The sequence below is a fragment of the Cuculus canorus genome, unplaced genomic scaffold (assembly GCF_017976375.1).
Source record: "Cuculus canorus isolate bCucCan1 unplaced genomic scaffold, bCucCan1.pri scaffold_123_arrow_ctg1, whole genome shotgun sequence".
Classification (NCBI taxonomy): domain Eukaryota; kingdom Metazoa; phylum Chordata; class Aves; order Cuculiformes; family Cuculidae; genus Cuculus; species Cuculus canorus.
The window spans coordinates 18116-35894 of record NW_026527766.1 but is presented as its reverse complement, the minus strand read 5'-3'; the positions used below and the strand labels follow the sequence as shown (position 1 = coordinate 35894).

The 17779-nt window shown below is 52.3% G+C and overlaps 1 protein-coding gene across 9 annotated transcripts; it reads left to right on the top strand.

The window, feature by feature from the left end:
• Positions 1-1263: 1263 nt before the first annotated feature.
• LOC128850623 (trichohyalin-like) lies at positions 1264-17557 on the top strand. 9 transcript variants are annotated; one of them, XM_054055593.1, is made up of 11 exons: positions 1264-1888; positions 2317-2381; positions 4015-4131; positions 4842-4992; positions 5527-5666; positions 5831-5968; positions 7220-7396; positions 7913-8043; positions 8789-8922; positions 14304-15006; positions 16384-17557. In XM_054055593.1, exons 8-11 carry the CDS (start codon positions 7957-7959, stop codon positions 16930-16932), a joined length of 1473 nt encoding a protein of 490 aa, XP_053911568.1. In that variant the 5' UTR covers positions 1264-1888; positions 2317-2381; positions 4015-4131; positions 4842-4992; positions 5527-5666; positions 5831-5968; positions 7220-7396; positions 7913-7956; the 3' UTR covers positions 16933-17557. The 9 variants fall into 9 exon arrangements, with proteins under 9 accessions (XP_053911568.1, XP_053911567.1, XP_053911566.1 ...); XM_054055592.1 differs by having other exon boundaries at positions 2317-2430; XM_054055591.1 differs by lacking the exon at positions 1264-1888 and having other exon boundaries at positions 2052-2381.
• Positions 17558-17779: the final 222 nt, after the last annotated feature.

The window sequence follows — 17779 nt, the reverse complement described above, 5'->3', positions numbered from 1 at the left end:
GGACAGTTCCTCCTCTTCCCCAACTGAGCACAATGTTACTGCAGTGAACTGTTGACATGTTCTGTTACACTTGAACTATGAACGCAGCAATGACGTGGTGCTGGCAGTGAAAGAATCAGAACCATTAGCTTGGAAAAGACCTTTGAGACCATCGATTCCAACTGTACCTGTCCACTACCAAATCATATCCCTAAGCCCTTCAACTCCCTGCCTTCTAAATACCTCCAGGAATGGGAACTTAACCACCTACCTGGGCAGCCTGTTCCAGTGCTTGAGAACCCTTTATGTGAAGAAATTTTTCCTAAGGTCCAATCTAAAGCTCCCCTGATGCAGCCAGAGGCCATTCCCTCTCATCCTAACACCTGACACTTGCGAGAAGAGACCAACACTCACCTCTCTACAACTTCCAGAAATCTTAAGCATATTCTATCACTTTCCAAGGTCTACTTTTAAGGTTGTTGTGGAAAATGGGGAAGAATGGTTGGCTTCTCGCCAGTAAACAATGCCAAATAAGGACATGTAATGTCCTTATTATTTATCATTATAAAAAAAATATAGGGGCCAGGCGAGGAAAGAACAGGAGGCAGGAGTGTTCCCTTTGAGGGAGTTCCCTTGACAGGAGTGGAAGGGGACACAGGATATGTGGTGCCCCTTTAACAGGGACAGAGATGCGGCCATCGGAGGTATAAGAGAAGCCGTAGCTGGGGGACAGAATGCCAGTGAGGTATTTGACAGTCAACAGAATAAGGAGGAGACTCCAAGAGAATGATTGGAGAGGGTGAAACAGAACATGCAAAAATATTCCGGGATTGACCTAGAGTCAGAGGCAGGGGGAGAAGTACTTCAGGTCACTTTTGTGACTTGGTCGCGGCTACTGTCCCGACAGCGAGAGAACAGAGAAGGATTCCACCTCCAGGGCCCCTCCACCGAGGCTCCCTCGGGGGAGGGGGGGGAACAGGGACGAGGAGCAGCCCCGAGGGGTGCTCCAAAAAGGGGGATCCCTTCTAAGGGGGAAAGGGAAAAAGGAGATTTGGCGAGGTGGCTTAGAGAATGCTCATGCCTGGGACCAGAGGCTGAGATTCCAGCTGCTCCGTGGCTGTTGGGCCGGTGGGGAAAGTGGGTTTTGGAGTTTGACAGAGGAGGCTACTGGTCTGGCAGCGGGGGATGAGGGGTGGCAGAACCTGGTCCTGCTCTTGAGGAAAACTCCAACCCAGCCTCCCCCCTACCCCAGGCTGAGGAAACTGGAGGAGCTCCTTACAGCCGAGCTGAGAAGCAGACAGTGCTTCTTTCAGACGGCTCACAGGAAACAAACGAGGGGATTTATCGGCTACTTTCCTCCCTCAGCAAATCCAGATGCTGCCCGGGACAGCCTCTCCCGGTGAGCCTCCCACAGTTCGAGATGCGCCCCTTATCTTCAGGGTTCGCCTGTAACGATGAGCGGAGGGTGATTTCTGGCGCGGTTATGGTCTCTCCCCGGGATGTGCCCTCTTTGTATCGCTCCCATTTGTCTTTAGCGCCGTTGGTGATCCATCCCTGGCAGCAGCTGCACGGGCGGCAGCTCAAGGAAAAGGGAGGTCAGAGAGACTTAGGAAGGGTTGAAAACAGTGGATGAGGCATTGGAGGCAGGTCTGGAGGCGGAGCGGGCAGCTCTGCTGGTGACACAGAAGGCACTGGTTGAACTGAAAAGGGAAAAGGACATGAAGGTGTTCTCTGAGAGCAGAGAAGAGCATCTGGCACAGGGGCTCAGGGGCTCTGCCTGCTGGGCAAGAACATCCACAGGAAGCCTTGATGAAAGTTGGAGCCCAGGAGGAAGAATATACCCTGTTGGCAGACACGGGGGCAGAAAGGATGTGCCCAGTGCGGGTCCCCAAGGGGTGTAAAACGAATGGTGAGGAGATAAGGGTGGTTGGGGCAAAGGGGAAGGGATTTAAGGTGGCAGTTATTAAAGAGATCAGAATTCGAGGGGAAACCGATAGGGACCGGGGGATGCTTTGTTAGTGCCCGAAGCGGGGTGTAATTTATTGGCCCGAGAGTTCCAGCTACAACTAGGGATGGGGGTGGTACGAATTGAGACTATGAGATTTTTGAATTTTCTCGGGAACGGGGGCTAAGAGTGAGCTATCGAGGGTTATACCCCGTCCGGGCGGTTTTTACCCGGCTGCCGCGGGGGGGAGGGGGGAAGGTGGTGCCGCAGCGGGGGCTGTTCCCCCCCTCCCCCCCGTGTGCCTCTGCCTGCGGGACTGCCCGGGCCGGACCCGCCCGGACTCATCGACAGTTGGCAAAGCATTAACCCCTGACTGGGAAGGGCCTTTCCAGGTACTCTTGATGGAGTCGCGCTTCCCGAATCCAGAGCGGAGAGAACCCCCATCCCTGAGGCTGAGGTGACGAAGATGGACTGGCAAGAGCGAGTGAAAGAGCGCTGCTGCAGTGGTTTGGATTGGAACCGTGGGGATATCTAAGGGAGGGGGAAACTGGGAAAGGAGGGGAGAGGGGAAAGGTAGACCTGGGAGGGGTGTATGGAACCCCAGCTCAGAGGGTGCTCGTGTTTGATCGGGATCAACAGGTTATCGACGGGTGGGTCGGTGTTATTCCATGTTTACAATGTGGAATATTGCAACGACGCAGGGGGCATCTGCCTGGGTATTGTGTGAGTGTATAAAGTGTAAATCTAGATGGTATTGTATTGCCGGACGAAGAAGGGCTGAGTGTATTGAGTGTTTCCCTGAGATCCCCCGGTATTATAATTGCGAGAGAGCTCCCCGGGGGGCGAACATCATTAAACTGGAGTGTGGTAAACTCAGACTTATCCCTGAAATTTGGAACGTCTGGGAAAAGGATTGGGAACGTATCACCCAGTATTGCCGAAAGAAATCAAAGAGGCCATAGAGCAGAGGGCAGGACCGGATTGAATGGTTGGCTTTGTGTCAGTAAACAATGCCACTAAGGACGTGTAATGCTACCCCTAAAGACCCTCATGATGGACTATGAAGAGGGTAAAAGTAAAACCCTAATGATTGTTTAAAATGTAGTGGATTGTTCATGTTTTAGTTCAGACATGGGATGGGTTCAATTTAGGTCTAGAAAAATGGTGGAAAGAAAAGTGGATTACAAGTTCCAACCTCAAGCCAAAAATTAGATCAAATATTAAGGGAATAAACCGGCTCTTGGCATTTTTGGCTTGAGGGGGCATGGAGATCCAAAAATGTCTTTCTTTGCGGATGCCAGCTTGTCTGTGGTGCGGGGTTCAGTGGAGGGGCAGTGCTCACCAGTGGGCACCGTTTCCGCACCAAAATGTAGCAGTTTTCAGCAAATGTATAAAAAGGGAGAGGAGCCTGGACCAGGTGCGCCTCTGGCTGATGTGACTCAGCCTCAGCCACGCACCCAGCGCTGCTTCCTTGCTTTGCAAAATTGAATACCTCATAATAAATTTTTCATAATAAACTTTTGTTTGGTTGGATAAAAGATTTTGCATAGTCTGTTTATGACACCAGGAAGCTGCCTTTTGAGAAGAATGCCCGAACAGAGATCCTCAGATCTCCTGCACAGATGAGTGCACAAGATGAAACCTAAGCACCATCTGAAATGGGATGGTTGTCTCAAGCTCTTTAAAATCCTTATTTTCCTGGTTCTAATAAGTTTCCCTGGAGTCGTGTCCCTGTTTTTGTCACAGAGAACCTAACCTGTCCAGACATGAGGTTTCCTAACTTGTTCCTTTGGCAGGAGTGAATAAAGCCAGGCAGGCTTGAGAGTATAAAATGTCCTTGAGGCCTCTGCTATGTGCACCCAAATTGCTTGGGAAGCTTGTGTGTAGGACGTGCAGATGGCCCCCATGTCTCGTCTGTGGGTGGGCTTGGTCCCACACTCAGCTGATGGTGTGGACAGCCCCCCTGCTTGATTTGCAGCCAGGTCCCATCTCAGCTGCTCCTGGCTCCATGAGGTGGGGGAACCTGCAGCAGAGCAGTCTCGCCCAGACCAGCCAGCTGCTTGCTGCAGCCCACGATCCCTGTTTTCCAGGCACCACCGTCCACTGCTGTGAAGGCAGAAGGTACTGCAGAGACTCAGTGCCTGATGAGGATCAAGGAATAGAGGTAGTTCGTGGAGTCAGAGCCCTTCAGCATGGGGATAGAGGAGGTGAGTGGAAATCAGCCTCACTTCTGCATTTCCAGTATGACCACCAGCTGTATAGCCCCGTCCCACTGGTGGCCCTCAGTGCTGCTCCCAGAGCGGCTTTGTGCCCCTCCAAGCATGTCACACAGCACTGCTGAAGCAACTGGTCATTGGAGGGGCCATGTGGATCGTGTCACAGGGCTGACTGAGGATGTTAACTGCATAGCAGATACGGAGGACATTATTCATCTCATCTCTAATCAGGTGGTTGATAGGAAATTTCTGCAGTGGATTTTGCTGTAGCATCTTGAGAGGGAACAGTCTGCAAGTCAGAGAGAGAGTGAAAAGCGTCGGGAGTCAGATGAGCTGAGATGGAGTCCGCAACTCAGCTCCAATGGCACTCAGCTCCAGGTCTTGTGTTTCTCTAGAGGCATTCAAGGGTGTTTTTAGGGGCAAGTTCTGCAGCAGAGAGAATTTATTGCTGCCAGGAGACCTCCGAAATTACTTGAATGTAGTGTGTTAATTAATGCATGAATTGGTGAATATGGGAGAACATTTTTCATGCAGTTCCTCCACAGGAAGGTGTAACAAATAGAGGATGACATGAGGATGATTTTGCCTGTGTTTAAGGAAGAGGCCCCTCCAGCGACATCTGTCCTTTGCTCCAGGCCATGGCTGTCCTTCTGCATTGATTTTGATGCTTGACATCTTGATCTCTCCTCTTCTGTCTTCAGGTTTTTGACATCCTCCCACTGTACACTGTGCTGCAGCCGAGTGGCGCTGTGCAGGGTGGAGGGAGGCCCAACCTATGAGGTTGCACTGAGCGGGGAGGCTTCGCTTATCAACTGCCTCCTGGACATCACAGTGATCGACTATGGGCTGCAGGTACCACACACTTCTCTTTGCAGAGGTCTTTGAAACTATCACCAGCAGGTCTAGGGCTCTCTCCCCTCCCAGCTACTTTGTTGGCTCTATGGCTTGGAAGTACAACGTTTGAGTGATACGTCCTGTATCCAAGCTGGTTTTTAGTGGCCATCCCCACCCCTGTCTTCAAGGTAACTAACACTGACTCTTTGGGCAGGCAGGATCCCAGCGCCTATCTCCAGAGGAATGGAGTTCCCAAGACACTGATCTGCTCCTAAAGCCTGAGGTCCAAAGAGATGCTTTTTTCCAATGCTTTGCTTAATCAATGATATAATCCAGGAAGGAAGTTAACTTGGGCTGTTGCTGTAGCTGGAAGGAACATCCCTGACTAATTCCCACTTTACTAATTTTCAGTTAAAAACCCGACCAATGTTTCTGGCTGCTGACCCCGTATGTGTTGTGCTGCCTCTCCTTTTGCTGTCACTGCAAGCTCTGCAAATACTTGTATGTGGGTGCCTTTTCTGTAATGCCTTAATACCATCTCCTTTGTTTCAGCTGTTAGAGCACACTTTAAAGTGCAGAGAACTTTATCCTCTTGGGTTTCGTTATCCCTGATCTTCATGGGGTTGGTTTTGCCCCTCTGCGCGCTGCCATAAAGATCCGTTCCTGTGTAGCGTGATGAGGCACCTACAGCTGTGAGTTCCCCAGGTTAACCTGGGAGACCTGAGCACCCCCATCTCCTCTGCCCCTGCTTCTCTTCTGTGTTGTGTGCATTTGCTCTCATCACAGTGAAAGCAGAAGGAATTTCCCAGCATCAGGCCTGTGTCTGTAACTCCCCGCTCCTCTGTGCTCTCTTCAGCTGTTTAACAATGTTGCGGAAACAGAGGTCACCCTGTGGAACAGTGGGAAGTTGGGATTCACCTACGTGGTGTTAAACGCCAGCGTGGCCACTGCAGACTGCCCACAGCCCCGTGAGCCCCTGGTCCTCCCCAGCATGGTGAGTGCGGAGGATGCACAAGTGGTTAACCACAGCCCCGTGTCCGACTGCCCAGGATAGGCTGTAGGAACAAAACAGGGGAAAATAAACAGAAAAAGAAAATGAACCCACCCCCACCCCCGACAAAACCCCAAACAAGAAGTATTGGGAGAGGGAAGGCTGTAAGCAGTCACTGCTGGGGGCTGAGGAGACCAAGCTAGCACAGTCTTACAGACTCCCTAAGTGGCCTGAACCATAGAATCATAGAATCACCAGGTTGGAAAAGACTTCTTGGACCATCGAGTCCAACCATTCCTATCTGCCACTAAACCATGTCATTGAGCACCTCGTCTACCTGTCTTTTAAATACCTCCAGGGATGGGGACTCCACCACCTCCCTGGGCAGCCTCTGCCAGAGCCCAGTGATCATTTCTGTGAAAAACTTCTTCCTGATATCCAGTCTGAACCACCCCTGGTGGAACTTGAGGCCATTCCCCCTTGTCCTGTCCTTTTTCCCCTGGGAGAAGAGGCCAGCACCCACCTCTCTCCAACCTCCTTTCAGGTAGTTGTAGAGAGCAATAAGGTCTCGCCTCAGCCTCCTCTTCTCTAGGCTAAACAACGGCAGGTCCCTCAGCCGCTCCTAGTAGGACTTGTTCTCCAGCCCCTTCCCCAGCTTCGTTGCTCTCCTCTGACACGCTCCAGAGCCTCAACATCCTTCTTGTAGCGAGGGTGGCTGCTTGAACCAGCTGGTGGCTCCTCTGTTCCACAACAACTGCATGAGGGAGGCATGAGCGCTTCCGCCACTCCGAACCCTGGCTGCTGAGCTCTCTGCATGTGCCAGCACTGGAGCTGGATGGTGCTGGCTCTCCTGAGGGTCACCTTACCCAGGCAGGGCCCTCAACAGCCGCCTGGGAACTGCTGTGCTGTGACAGGAGCTGCCAGCCCTGCTGAGGGCACGGGGACACTTCACTCTACAGTGGCTCGAAAAAGAGCTTCTGTTTATTCAGCCTGACTCTCGCTGCAGAGCTGCGTTGGTGCTGCGCAGAGGGCGATCTGTAGGTCTGTGCTGTGGGGGAATGCACCCCTGCAAGTCCTCTGAAGGACATGCTGCATCCTGGTGTAGGAGACGTCGGCTTTTGATGCATGAAAGCTAGAAGGTGATGTTCTCTGATACTCAGAGTTGCCTTCTCTTCTCAGAGTGTCTGTCATCAGAGCCATCCCTCCACCAATCCCTCTTTGGTGCATTCCTTCCCTCTTCTTCCATGTCTGCAGGGTTACCTTGGACCTGGCAAGGAGCGAGTGCTGAAGGTCTGCTACCTGCTTGGAGTGCCTGTAGTCTTCTGCAGATTTTCCTGGCCCAAGTGGATCACCTGGAGCCAGAAGAGACATCCCTGAAAGGAAAGGGGAACTTTCCCAGGTTCTCCTTGGACCTCCCCTGGAATATCAAAGGTGAGCACTGCCTGTCTGCTCCCAGGAAGATCCTCTGTTCCCCACCTCCTCCACATCTTCCATCCCCAGGGCAGCTCACACCCACTCCACCAAGCCTGGAGGTTTCGGGACTGCCAGACCAACACTCAGCCCTCTGGTTGCTTCCTGAGTCTCTGACAGATGAGCCTGTGGGCTCTGCCCCAGGAACCATCCTGCAGAGCTTGCCAGCATATCTGTTGGAGTGCTGGAAAGGTGATGGCTGGATAGAAATGCTCTGGAAAGCTGTAACAGAGGCTGGCAGGGATTTTGGCAGGGTTGGATTTGCATGACATTGCAGGGGATGAGATGCTTCTTTGTGGGAGAAAGATTGAAAGGGAGGGAACATCAGGGTTCAGAAGGGAGTAGCAGGATCCGCTTGCAAAAAATTGTTAAAGTACTGTGTTCCTGGGAGAAGCCAGTGTTGGGAGAATGAGGCTTCCAGCTCAAATGGGAATGGTGCTGTGCACATGCACATTTGAGGATGTTTTCTTCCTTCAGGAAATGAAAAATATGAGAAGATCCTCAAGGACGCAAAAGAGAAGATGGAACAAGACAACCAGAGAGACCAAGCAGTTGTTCTGGGGGAGGCTGTGGCTGCGGATCCACTGACAGACAGCTCAGACACCATGGTGAGAACAGCTGCTGCCCTGTTTGGCACATGCCACCCTCCCTCTGTGTTGTTTGGTCCCCTTGCAGCCCAGAGCAGGCTTCCCAGTGTTCCGCTGGCACTTGGGACCTCCCTGCCCACACCTGGCCATAATCCAGCATCGTCTCAGCACTGCCCTAGGAGCTGCCCACTTCTGGCAGGTGTCCTCCTATAGCCACACCAGTTTCCCCACTGCCCCCGGGAGAGATCCTAAAGGCTCTGCTCAAGTGGTTGAGTGTATGGTAGTCTGTGATGGAGATGCAGGTCCTCGCTGGGATATTTGTTGCTCACAGCTCAAGCCCTGCCATGTATACAGAGCTTAATAGCAGCAGCCTCGCTGCACCCTGGGATTGTGCAGCTAATGTTCATCTCCAAGAGGCCTCAGCTTTATCGTGGTTCCATTTTCAGGAGGGATTCTGTCCAGGCTGCTTTGGCATTGGCTGGGGGCAGGCAAATAACTTGGTGCTCTGGAAGGTTCCTGGCTTGTCTGTCTGTTTGTCTGTTTGCCAGATAAGGTTCCGTAAGAGTCACTGGGCAGGTGAAGAGACTGGAGTTCTTTTCCCTTGAGAGAAGGCAGAGAGAGTAGAAGGTGTCACAGGCACTGATTAGTGAAACAGGAGGACCCCATTACCCCTCTCAACAGGAGCAGGGTGCGATCCTCCTGAAGAGACCGTCCTGTGCCTTGGGAAGGACCCTTGTTAACCAGGCACTGTCTTTCCTTTCCTCAGTTGGAGCCTTGGCTACAGATGCAGCTGGAGGAGGTGCTGCTTGAGGAACATGCCCTGGAGCAGCAGACAGCTCTGGCCTCCAGTGCCCAGGAGGACAGTGCCTTTGACCAGCATGCTCACTGGAGGCTTCTTGAGTGAGTAGGGACTGCTGTACCCTGTCTCCATGTGGCCCGAAGGTAACACTCAGCATTGCCCCCCTGGTCCTGAGACCTCCTTGTGTCTGCAGAGCCGGGGACTTCAGAAAGGAGCTGATCGTGATAGCTTTGACACGCTCCTCATGAGTGGATGAGATTTCCTGTGTGGGCAAATCCTATTACAAGGTCCTGAACCAATTTCAGTATTAGCCTGTACACCACGCTTAGCAGTTTCATTGAGACCAGTGGAGGTCCGAGGGACTTATCTAGGATGGCTTTTTGTAGCAGAGGAACTGTGACCAGTATCCATTTTGAAGTGATTTTATTTTAAGTTCCCATGGGTAGGTGGTAAAACCTTGGACCTAGAGTCCCCATGACTTACCAAAGTCTTATTAGTAACGTGGCCTTGGGTTTCACAGGTATGAGTTGAGTTTTTACAGCAGTGAATAGAAACAAATCCACTATACTTGCTTCTTCCATTTGCTAGGAACTGGGAACCAATACTGCTCTCTCCACCACCAAGAAGGATTATGGCTTTCTGACCAGGTTTTCTACTTGGAGCATCTCACAGCTCCTCATTTCCTACTTTCTCTGCCCAGGGTAGTGTTCCCTCAATAGAAGAAGAGCAAGGCGGATGATGACATTATCTTCAAGCAGTATGTCATGGATACAGGCGTATTCCACTTTGGAAAGCCTTCATGTGGCCATGCCTCTTGGTACCGTCAGGGAGAAGACATCACCTGTTCAGAGTTTGTGCAAATTCTGGACACGTGCGGATGAAGGATTTCCCAAACATGACTGTAAAGGCCCTGACATGGACCCTACAAATTTATACCCAACAGAGAGAGAAATATTGCTAGAATTGATGGAATCGTGGAATCCTGGATTGTCTTGGGTTGGAAGAAACCTCAAAGCCCATCCAGCTCCACCCCCTGCCATGAGCAGGGGCACCTCCCACCGGATCAGAGGGCTCCTGGCCTTGAACCCCTCTGGGGATGGGGCAGCCGCCACTGCTCTGGGCAGCCTGGGCCAGGGCCTCCCCACCCTCGCACGCAAACATTTCTCCCTAAGCTCTCATCTCAATCTCCCCTCTTTCAGCTCTAAATCACTCCCTCTCATCCTATCCCTGCCCTCCCTGATCAAGAGCCCCTCACCAGCTTTCCTGGAGCCCCTTTCAGTACTGGAAGCTGCTCATAGGTCTCCCCGCTGCCTTCTCCTCTCCAGGCTCAACAACCCCAACTCTCTTAGCCTGTCTTGATACAGGAGGTGCTCCAGCCCTTGGATCACCTCTGTGGCCTCCTCTGGACTCGCTCCAACAGATCCGTGTCCTTCCTGTGCTGAGGGCTCCAGAACTGGACGCAGGGCTCCAGGTGAGCAGAATTCACGGAGGTGTGATACAGATGCATAAATTTGATGAGAAATTATTCACTGTCTTGATTTTCACTGTGCATGCGCCTCGAAAATAGCAACTCGATTTTCTACAGGCGTTGAGTGACCTCTAGTGTCTGCTTCACAGATGGACTTGTGCTTTCCCACCAGATCGTCCTAACAAGGCATTAAAAGGAGCTCATTGGTCCTTGTATTTCTCACTTATCACATCTGTTCTTGGCTCAGACCATTTTCCCAAGATGTGTCTGATCTTCAGAGAAGGCCTCTCACACCGAGAAAGACCTGGAGGGACTGGAACCTGTCCGGAGAATGGGAAGGAAGCTGGGGAAGGGTCTGGGGCCCAGGGGTTCTGGAAGCGGCTGAAGGATCTGGGGCTCTTTAGCGTGGAGAAGAGAAGGCTGAAGGGAGACCTCATCACTCTCTGCAGCTCCTGGAAAGGAGGTTGTGGTGAGGCGGGTGCTGGGCTCTTCTTCCAAGGAACAAGTGATGGGATGAGAGGAAATGGTTGAAGTTACGCCAGGGGAGGGTTAGAACAGATACTGGGAAAGGTTCCTTCATGGAAGGGGCTCTCAAGCGGTGGCAGAGGCTGCCCACAGCAGTGGTGGAGTCTCCACCCCTGGAGGGGTTCACCAGCTGTGTGGTCATGGCCCTTGGGGACAGAATTCAGTGGTCACAGTGAGGTTGGTCTGATAGTTGGACTGGATGAGCTTGGAGGGCTTTTCCAACCTGAATGATTGCCTGATTCCGTGATTGTTATCATGGAACAGAAAGGTTCCCTTGGCTCTGTCGCAGCTGGGCCATTTTTCCATCTCTCCCCTCACTCCACACCCTGTAGCCCCGGGCCCTTCCTGCCGGACGCAGTGCCTGCAGCTGGGACAAGCAGCAGGACAGTGTGAACCTCATGAGGTTCAGCAAGGCCAAGGGCAAGGTCGTGCTCCTGGATCGGGGCAATACCAAGCACAAATCTGGGCTGGGCAGAGAATGGATTTGGAGCAGCCCTGAGGAGAAGGACTTGGGGTGTTGGGGAGAAGCTCCACGTGAATCAACAAAGTGAGCTCACGGCCCAGAAACCGTGTCCTGGGCTGCACCCAAAGCAGTGGGACCAGCAGGGGGATGGAGGGGATTCTGTCCCTCTGCTCCGCTCTGGTGAGACCTCACCTGGAGGCCTGCATCCGTTTCTGGAGACCACAACATAAGAAGGACATGAATCTGTTGGAATAGATCCAGAGGAGGCCGTGTAGATGATCCTAGGGCTGCAGAACATCTGCTATGAGGACAGGCTGAGAAAGTTGGGGTTGTGAAGCCTGGAGAACAGAAGGATCTGAGGAGACTTGGGGTGGAACTGGATGGGCTTTAGGGTCATAGAATCATACAATCATTAGGTTGGAGAAGACCTTTGAGATCTCCACTTCGACCGTACCTGTCCACTACTAAATCATGTTCCCGAGCACCTCATCTACCCTCCTTTTAAACACCTCCAGGGATGGTGACTCAACCACCTCCCTGAGCAGCCTCTGCCAGTGCCTGATAACCTTTCCTGTGAAGAGGTTTTTCCTGATGTCTCACCTAAACTTCCCCTGAAGCAGCTCGAGGCCATCTCCTCCTGTCCTATCACCTCTCGCTTGGGAGAAGAGACCAACACCCACCTCTCTACAACCTCCTTTCAGGCAGTTGTAGACAGGGAGAAGGTTTCCCCTCAGCCTCCTCTTCTCCGGGCTGAACAATCACAGCTCCCTCAGCCGCTCCTCGTAAGACTTGTCCTCCAGCCCCTTCACCAGTTCCAGGCCCTTCTCCAGTTCCATTCCTCTTCTCTGGTCACACTCCAGGAGCTCCATGTCATCTTTGTAGTGAGACGCCAAAACACAGACCCAGGATTCAAGGTGTGGCCTCATCAGTGTTGAGTACAGAGGGAGAACCACTTCCCTGCTCCTGCTGGCTCTGCTGTTTCTCATACAAACCAAGATGCCACTGGCTGCCTGGGCCACCTGGGCCACCGCTGGCTCATGGTCAGTCACCTGCCGACCAACACCCCCCAGGTCCTTCTCCACCGGGCAGATTTCCAGCCACTCTTCCCCAGGCCTGTAACACTGCAAAGGTTTCTTGTGTCCCAAGTGCAGGACTCGGCACTTGGCCTTGTTCAACCTCATCCCGCTGGCCTCAGCCCATGGATCCAGCCTGTTCAGACCCCTCAGGAAAGCCTCCCTGCCCTCCAGCATATCGGCACTTCCTCCCAGTTCAATGTCATCCGCAAACTTGCTGAGGGTGCATTAATTCACCTCATCCAGGTCCTTGATAAAGACATTGAACAGAACTGGACCCAGCACCGAGCCCCGGGGACACCACTTGTGACCGGCCTCAAGCTGGGTTTAAAGCTGGGTTATCACCAGGCTTTGGGGCCACCCATCTTGCCAATTTTTAACCCAGCAGAGGCTGTGCCTGCCCAGGCCAGAGGTAGCCAGTTTTTCAAGAAGGATACTGTGAGATACTGTGTCAAAGACTTTCCTATAGTCCAAGTAAACCACATCACCTCTGGGTGACGTCTGTTTTGATGGGGGGGTGCATGAGGCCAGTCTGGAAGAAGAGGGTGGGAAAGGCTGCGAAATCTCACGGCCAATGGATATTCTGGGGATTGGGATGCACGGAATTGAGGGCCAGTGACACGCTGGCCAGTGGCCGTGGCCTCTGTGATGTCATCCTTTGTGATGCTGACCTGTTGCCTTGGAGACATCTCTGGTGTCCAGGGCAAAGCACACTCTGGATTCACTCTCCAGGACGATCTGGAGGGGGCAGGTGGTCTCTCCACTGGGAGCTACCCGCACCTTTCTCAGGCTGTGATAGACAAAGCGTTTTGGCTGCAATTGGGATGTTGCAGTGCCCGGTGCCAGTTCCACCGGAGTGCAAAATCCGACTGCTTGAAAGGTAGGTCAGGTCTGTCCATGTCTGCTTCTGTGCAGTCATTGCTTGGACTTTAATGCCCATGGTAGGGCCTCCAGCTCTTCAGGGTTTCGTCAGCTCCTGTTCTTATGCCTCCTGAAGGCACAGCCTGTGCTCCTGGTTGTTTTCTGTATGCGATGTGTCCAGAGGTCTCCCCTTTTGATTGAACTCTGTCAGCCTTGCCCGGTGCTCTCTCTCCCGGATGGTATTCATTTCCCGAGTGCTGGATCGCTGACTCCAGGCTTTGTAGGGAGGCATCCTAGCCTGGCAGCTGAAGCTCCATTCCAGTTTAGCTGCTTGCTGATTTGCTCTGCAGTGGTTCAGGACAGTCTCCTACTCCAGCCTCAACTTCCACTGCTTTTGGCATTTGGCAGCGTAACTTTTCCAGCAGGGAGGCGGAGGAGGCAGAGAGGTGCAGTGCAGTCGGGTCTGTGCCTGCAGAGCACGGGGGCTCAGTCACTTGGGAGGGTCCTCATCTTTCTTCTGGTGGAGACATGAAGCAGCCGGTCCCCAGAACGGACGGACCGTCCTCGGAGTAGGAATCCCAAGCGAATGCTTACCAAAATCTCCTCTCAGATCTTGAGCATGAGTTATCTGGCTTCTCGGGGAACCTTGTGCTGTGAACACACCTGATCTTAGAAGGATGTGTCCACTGAGGATTGTCTGTCCTGGCCACAGAGACACGGTGGCTCAAAACTCCTCTGTGGCCCTGAATGTAAACATGAGGATTAAGCTGACGGTCCTTGGCTTTGTTTGCTTGTTTGAAGGAAGGCAAGTATATGCCTTGTGTGCCGCAGGGCTGTGCGGGACAATTGTTGGTACAGGTGGTGCAGCTGAAGAGGGAAGTGGATAAGAACAGGGCTGCGCTCCCTCAGAAAGCTCAGATGGGAGCTGCGTTTGTGGGAGTTTGTGCTCTGCCTGGGAGACAGCTGGTAGGGTGGTTCTGTGGGAATTCAACCAATGTGAACAGAGAGCAGGGAAGCACTCACAGAAAGAAGGGGAAGTTGGTTTAGGCATCAAGGTGACCATTTGACCATGGTTTCTGTTTCTCCTTCTAGGGATCAGCTGAGAGTCTGTAAAACACATTTCTGCTTCCGTGATGTTATGCTTGATGCCATTCCTGCAGCAGTGGGACTTCTTGGCTGCTGCTGGATCTATTCCCATAGAAAGAAGCAGGCAAACGGGCATGAAAAGAAAGCAATAGGCTTTAAGGAAGAGCAGCAAGAAGAACTGCACAAGAAGGACTCATCGCTTGAACCAGCAGCAGGGGTTTCTCAGAGCTTGCCGCTCTCCTCGGAAGAGAAACACCCAGACAACGAACCCTCGACCTCCCTGCTAGCGACAGGATCAATGACTCTCGGTAGCATCAGGGAGAAGAGGAGAGAGGAACTTGAAATGTGGGAGAAGGAGCTGACGTTGAAGGAGGCCCACCTTGCCCAGCAAAATGAGGAGCTCAAGAGAGCATGGCAAGATCTCCAAAGGGATCGAGAGGAGCTGAAGCAGCAGAAGGCCTCCTTCCACCTTGATTTGGAGAACCTCCGTGTGCTCAAGGAGGAAGTGGAGCTGGAGAAGGCTCAGTTCAAGCAGGTCATGGAGGAATTCAAAAGGGACCAAGAGGAACTGCAGCTGCAGAAGGTCTCCTTCCATCTAGATCAAGAGGGCCTTTGTACAGCCATAGAGGAGTTCAAGAGGGAGAAAGAGAAATTCAGGCTTGATATGGAGCGATTTCCTGAAACTCGCCTGGTGCCTGACCACAGCCAGGTAAATGCTGCCCAGGGCTGGGCTGCTGGGGACGCCGAGCCCCTCAGGGAACTTCTGGGCACTCCTGGGCCAGCTGCACGCCAGCAGTGATCGACTGGTGCCAGCCCGGCCCCAGACAGTTCGGGGCTGCTGTTCCCGGTTCTTCCATTGCACGGGATGTGCTGGGCTGCGTTTGTCGCTCCTCCAGAGCTGCCGAGGCAGAGCCAGTGCTCAGCTTTGGCAGGAGGGTGTTCCAACAGCCTCAGCTCTGCCCACTTCTCTGTGCCGTGTGCTGGCAGACAGCACAGCGGAGGGGACTGGCTCCCAGAGAAGATGCCCAAGGCTATTCCACGTGGTCGATGTAGCCTTTGACGTTGGCATTCAGTCCGGGGGGGGATGAGCTCTGGGGAGTGCTCGGGTGGATGAGACATGCTTCTCGGAAAGAGCCTGATCCTTGTGAGTTACTGGCACCCTTCAGCTGTCACAGAAGACACGTGCAAGGCTGAGAAGAGAAGGGCAATGCAGTTTGTACACTAGAATCTATCTCCAAAAACATTCTCGGGATCTACCAAAGAGAAGGGTGTTGTCCACAGCTAGAAAGAACAGCCTCATACAGACCATGCTCAGTGTATTTTTCAGCAAGCGGAGGGTTTTGGTTTTATGTCTGTGCACATTCTGGCTGAGGAGAGCAAGTGTTCACTGGCAGAACGTGGGCTGAATGGGGTCCTCAAGCCTGTCATTGATTTGTCGGTTTGTTTCTGCTTCCCTCATTCTGAATGGAGTTGTCTTGGAGCTGTAGAAAACAGAGTTTAGAGATGTAGGATCGTGGCCTGGAAATGCTTTTGGGTGCTTTAATGGACTCATTGCAGAGCTGAGCAGTGAGCTCTGGGAAGCAAATCCTCAGAGTAAGACTGGCTCCCTCCCAGCCCGCTTCCTGATCAGGCCAAAAGTTTCTTGATTACCCAGGAAAGCTGTTACAGCATTGAGCAGCCGCAGCCATGCGAGGGGCATGGATGCTAAGGGGAAGGCTGAGTAGGAAAAGAATTATGAGGCCTGAAGGATGAGGAGAAGGAAGCCCTGGGATCTTCCTGACATTGCAGAGCTGTTAATAGAGGGCTGAGTGAGGCGCTGTTGGGCTTTTGTTCTGATCTTCTGTTTGAATGTGCCCACTCAGTTACATGCTGAGACAGCCAGTAGGAAAAAACATCAGGAACAATGTGTTTGCTTTCCTCTTTTCCTTGGGAAGCCTTCCTTTGGCAAGTACCCACTGCAGTGCTGTGCGCAGGCAGTCCCCTGCTGGGGAGGAACGCTTCTCCTTGACCTTCTGCCACCGTCCCTGTGCACGAACGATGCAGGGTGAGCCTGGGCCTTGAGATCTAAGACAATATTTGCCCTTAGCTTGCAGGAGCAGAAGCGACTGGAGCATCAGAGGACAACCAGGGAGACTTCACACAGGAGGCGGCTGAGGAGCTTCAGGCTCGAGTGGCTGCAGGTGAAGAGCGCTCCTATGCGAGCACCCACTGCCAAACGTGTGAGGCATTGCAGGCGCAGCTCGCAGAGATGAATAATGCCAACACCCACCTGGCTGAAGAAAACGCTCACCTCCGTAGGCAGATGGCTTTGACAGAAGAGGTTCAAGCTGAAAATGCTCACCTGAAAAGCAAACTTGCGCATGTGGAAGTGGTAGAGAACAAACTGGTAGGCAGGATAAAAATGGCAGAATGGAGTCAAGAGCTGGAGAAGGAGCGTGAGGAGACAAAGTCCACGGTCCAGAGGAAATCAGAGGAAGGCAGATGTTTGCAGAGGGCTCAGACAGAAGAACACAGGGAACACAAGGAAGCCCTGCAAGCAATTCAAGCCAAGCTGACTGAACTGAATGGTCGCTTTCTGAAGCATGATGAACAATGCCGGCAGTTCTTTCAGGAACTGGAACAGCTAGAAAAATAAGGATCCAACCCTACCATTTCCAGGCCACACCTACTGGGTGTGTACTGTTGAGTTTTGGCATGCAAAGCGAGACTTCCTTCTCCACCAATCAGCAATTAATACAGTGACCACATTCACTCAAGTTTCTGTGTCCTTAGGTGTAAGCTCGCTATGAACAGTGGAAACAAAGGAAAATGTTCAGCAGGTGGTCAGGCTTGAAGAAAAGAAAAATGTCCCCAGAGCTCTAGGTATCAGCCAATGGGCTGAACTTCGACTCCCCCCACCCCTGCTGGTGACTTTGTCGGGGCAAGAGACTGGAGGGGAAAATGTGATCCAAACTGTTGGGATCAACAGACAGGCTGGGTCCCATCCCCCTCCGTCCCCTCTCCCCGCATTCCATTAGGGTAAGCACTTTGTCTAAATATACACCTCTTATCATCAAGCTAATTAACGTCAAGCTGATTGTTAGCATCTCTCTCTGTACTCTTATCCTACCTATGTGGTATCTTTACCTGTGTTTGATTGCTATTGCTCCACATAAATCATTGCTCATCACATGCCTGTATGCATTCGGGTGCCGTATGAACTGGATTCTTCAACATATTTTCACAAACTTTGCCTTCTCTGCAGTTACTAACAAACCTTATTAAGTCATGAGTTTTATTCTTAATAAAATTAACTTGTTTGTCCAAGTCACTGCATTTTGTTTTTTAGAGGGATGAAAAGGGGAGTCTCTACTTCAGCTACTGGGCTAAATGTATTGCCTTCCCAACGTGGCTGAACTTAAAGTCATTGGGGACGTGCCAGGCTGGGTGATTATCAGTTACCCTTGTGTGATTGCTAGGTTGCCTATTGCATAACTGGGTGA

What these genes read in the sequence shown, in the direction of transcription:
- LOC128850623 (XM_054055593.1), top strand. Translation starts at nt 7,957, where the DNA reads ATGGAACAAGACAACCAGAGAGACCAAGCAGTTGTTCTGGGGGAGGCT. An exon ending in CAGACAGCTCAGACACCATG is followed by an intron (nt 8,044 to 8,788) that starts GTGAGAACAGCT and finishes TCCTTTCCTCAG; the next exon opens with TTGGAGCCTTGGCTACAGAT. An exon ending in TGGTGCCTGACCACAGCCAG is followed by an intron (nt 15,007 to 16,383) that starts GTAAATGCTGCC and finishes ATTTGCCCTTAG; the next exon opens with CTTGCAGGAGCAGAAGCGAC.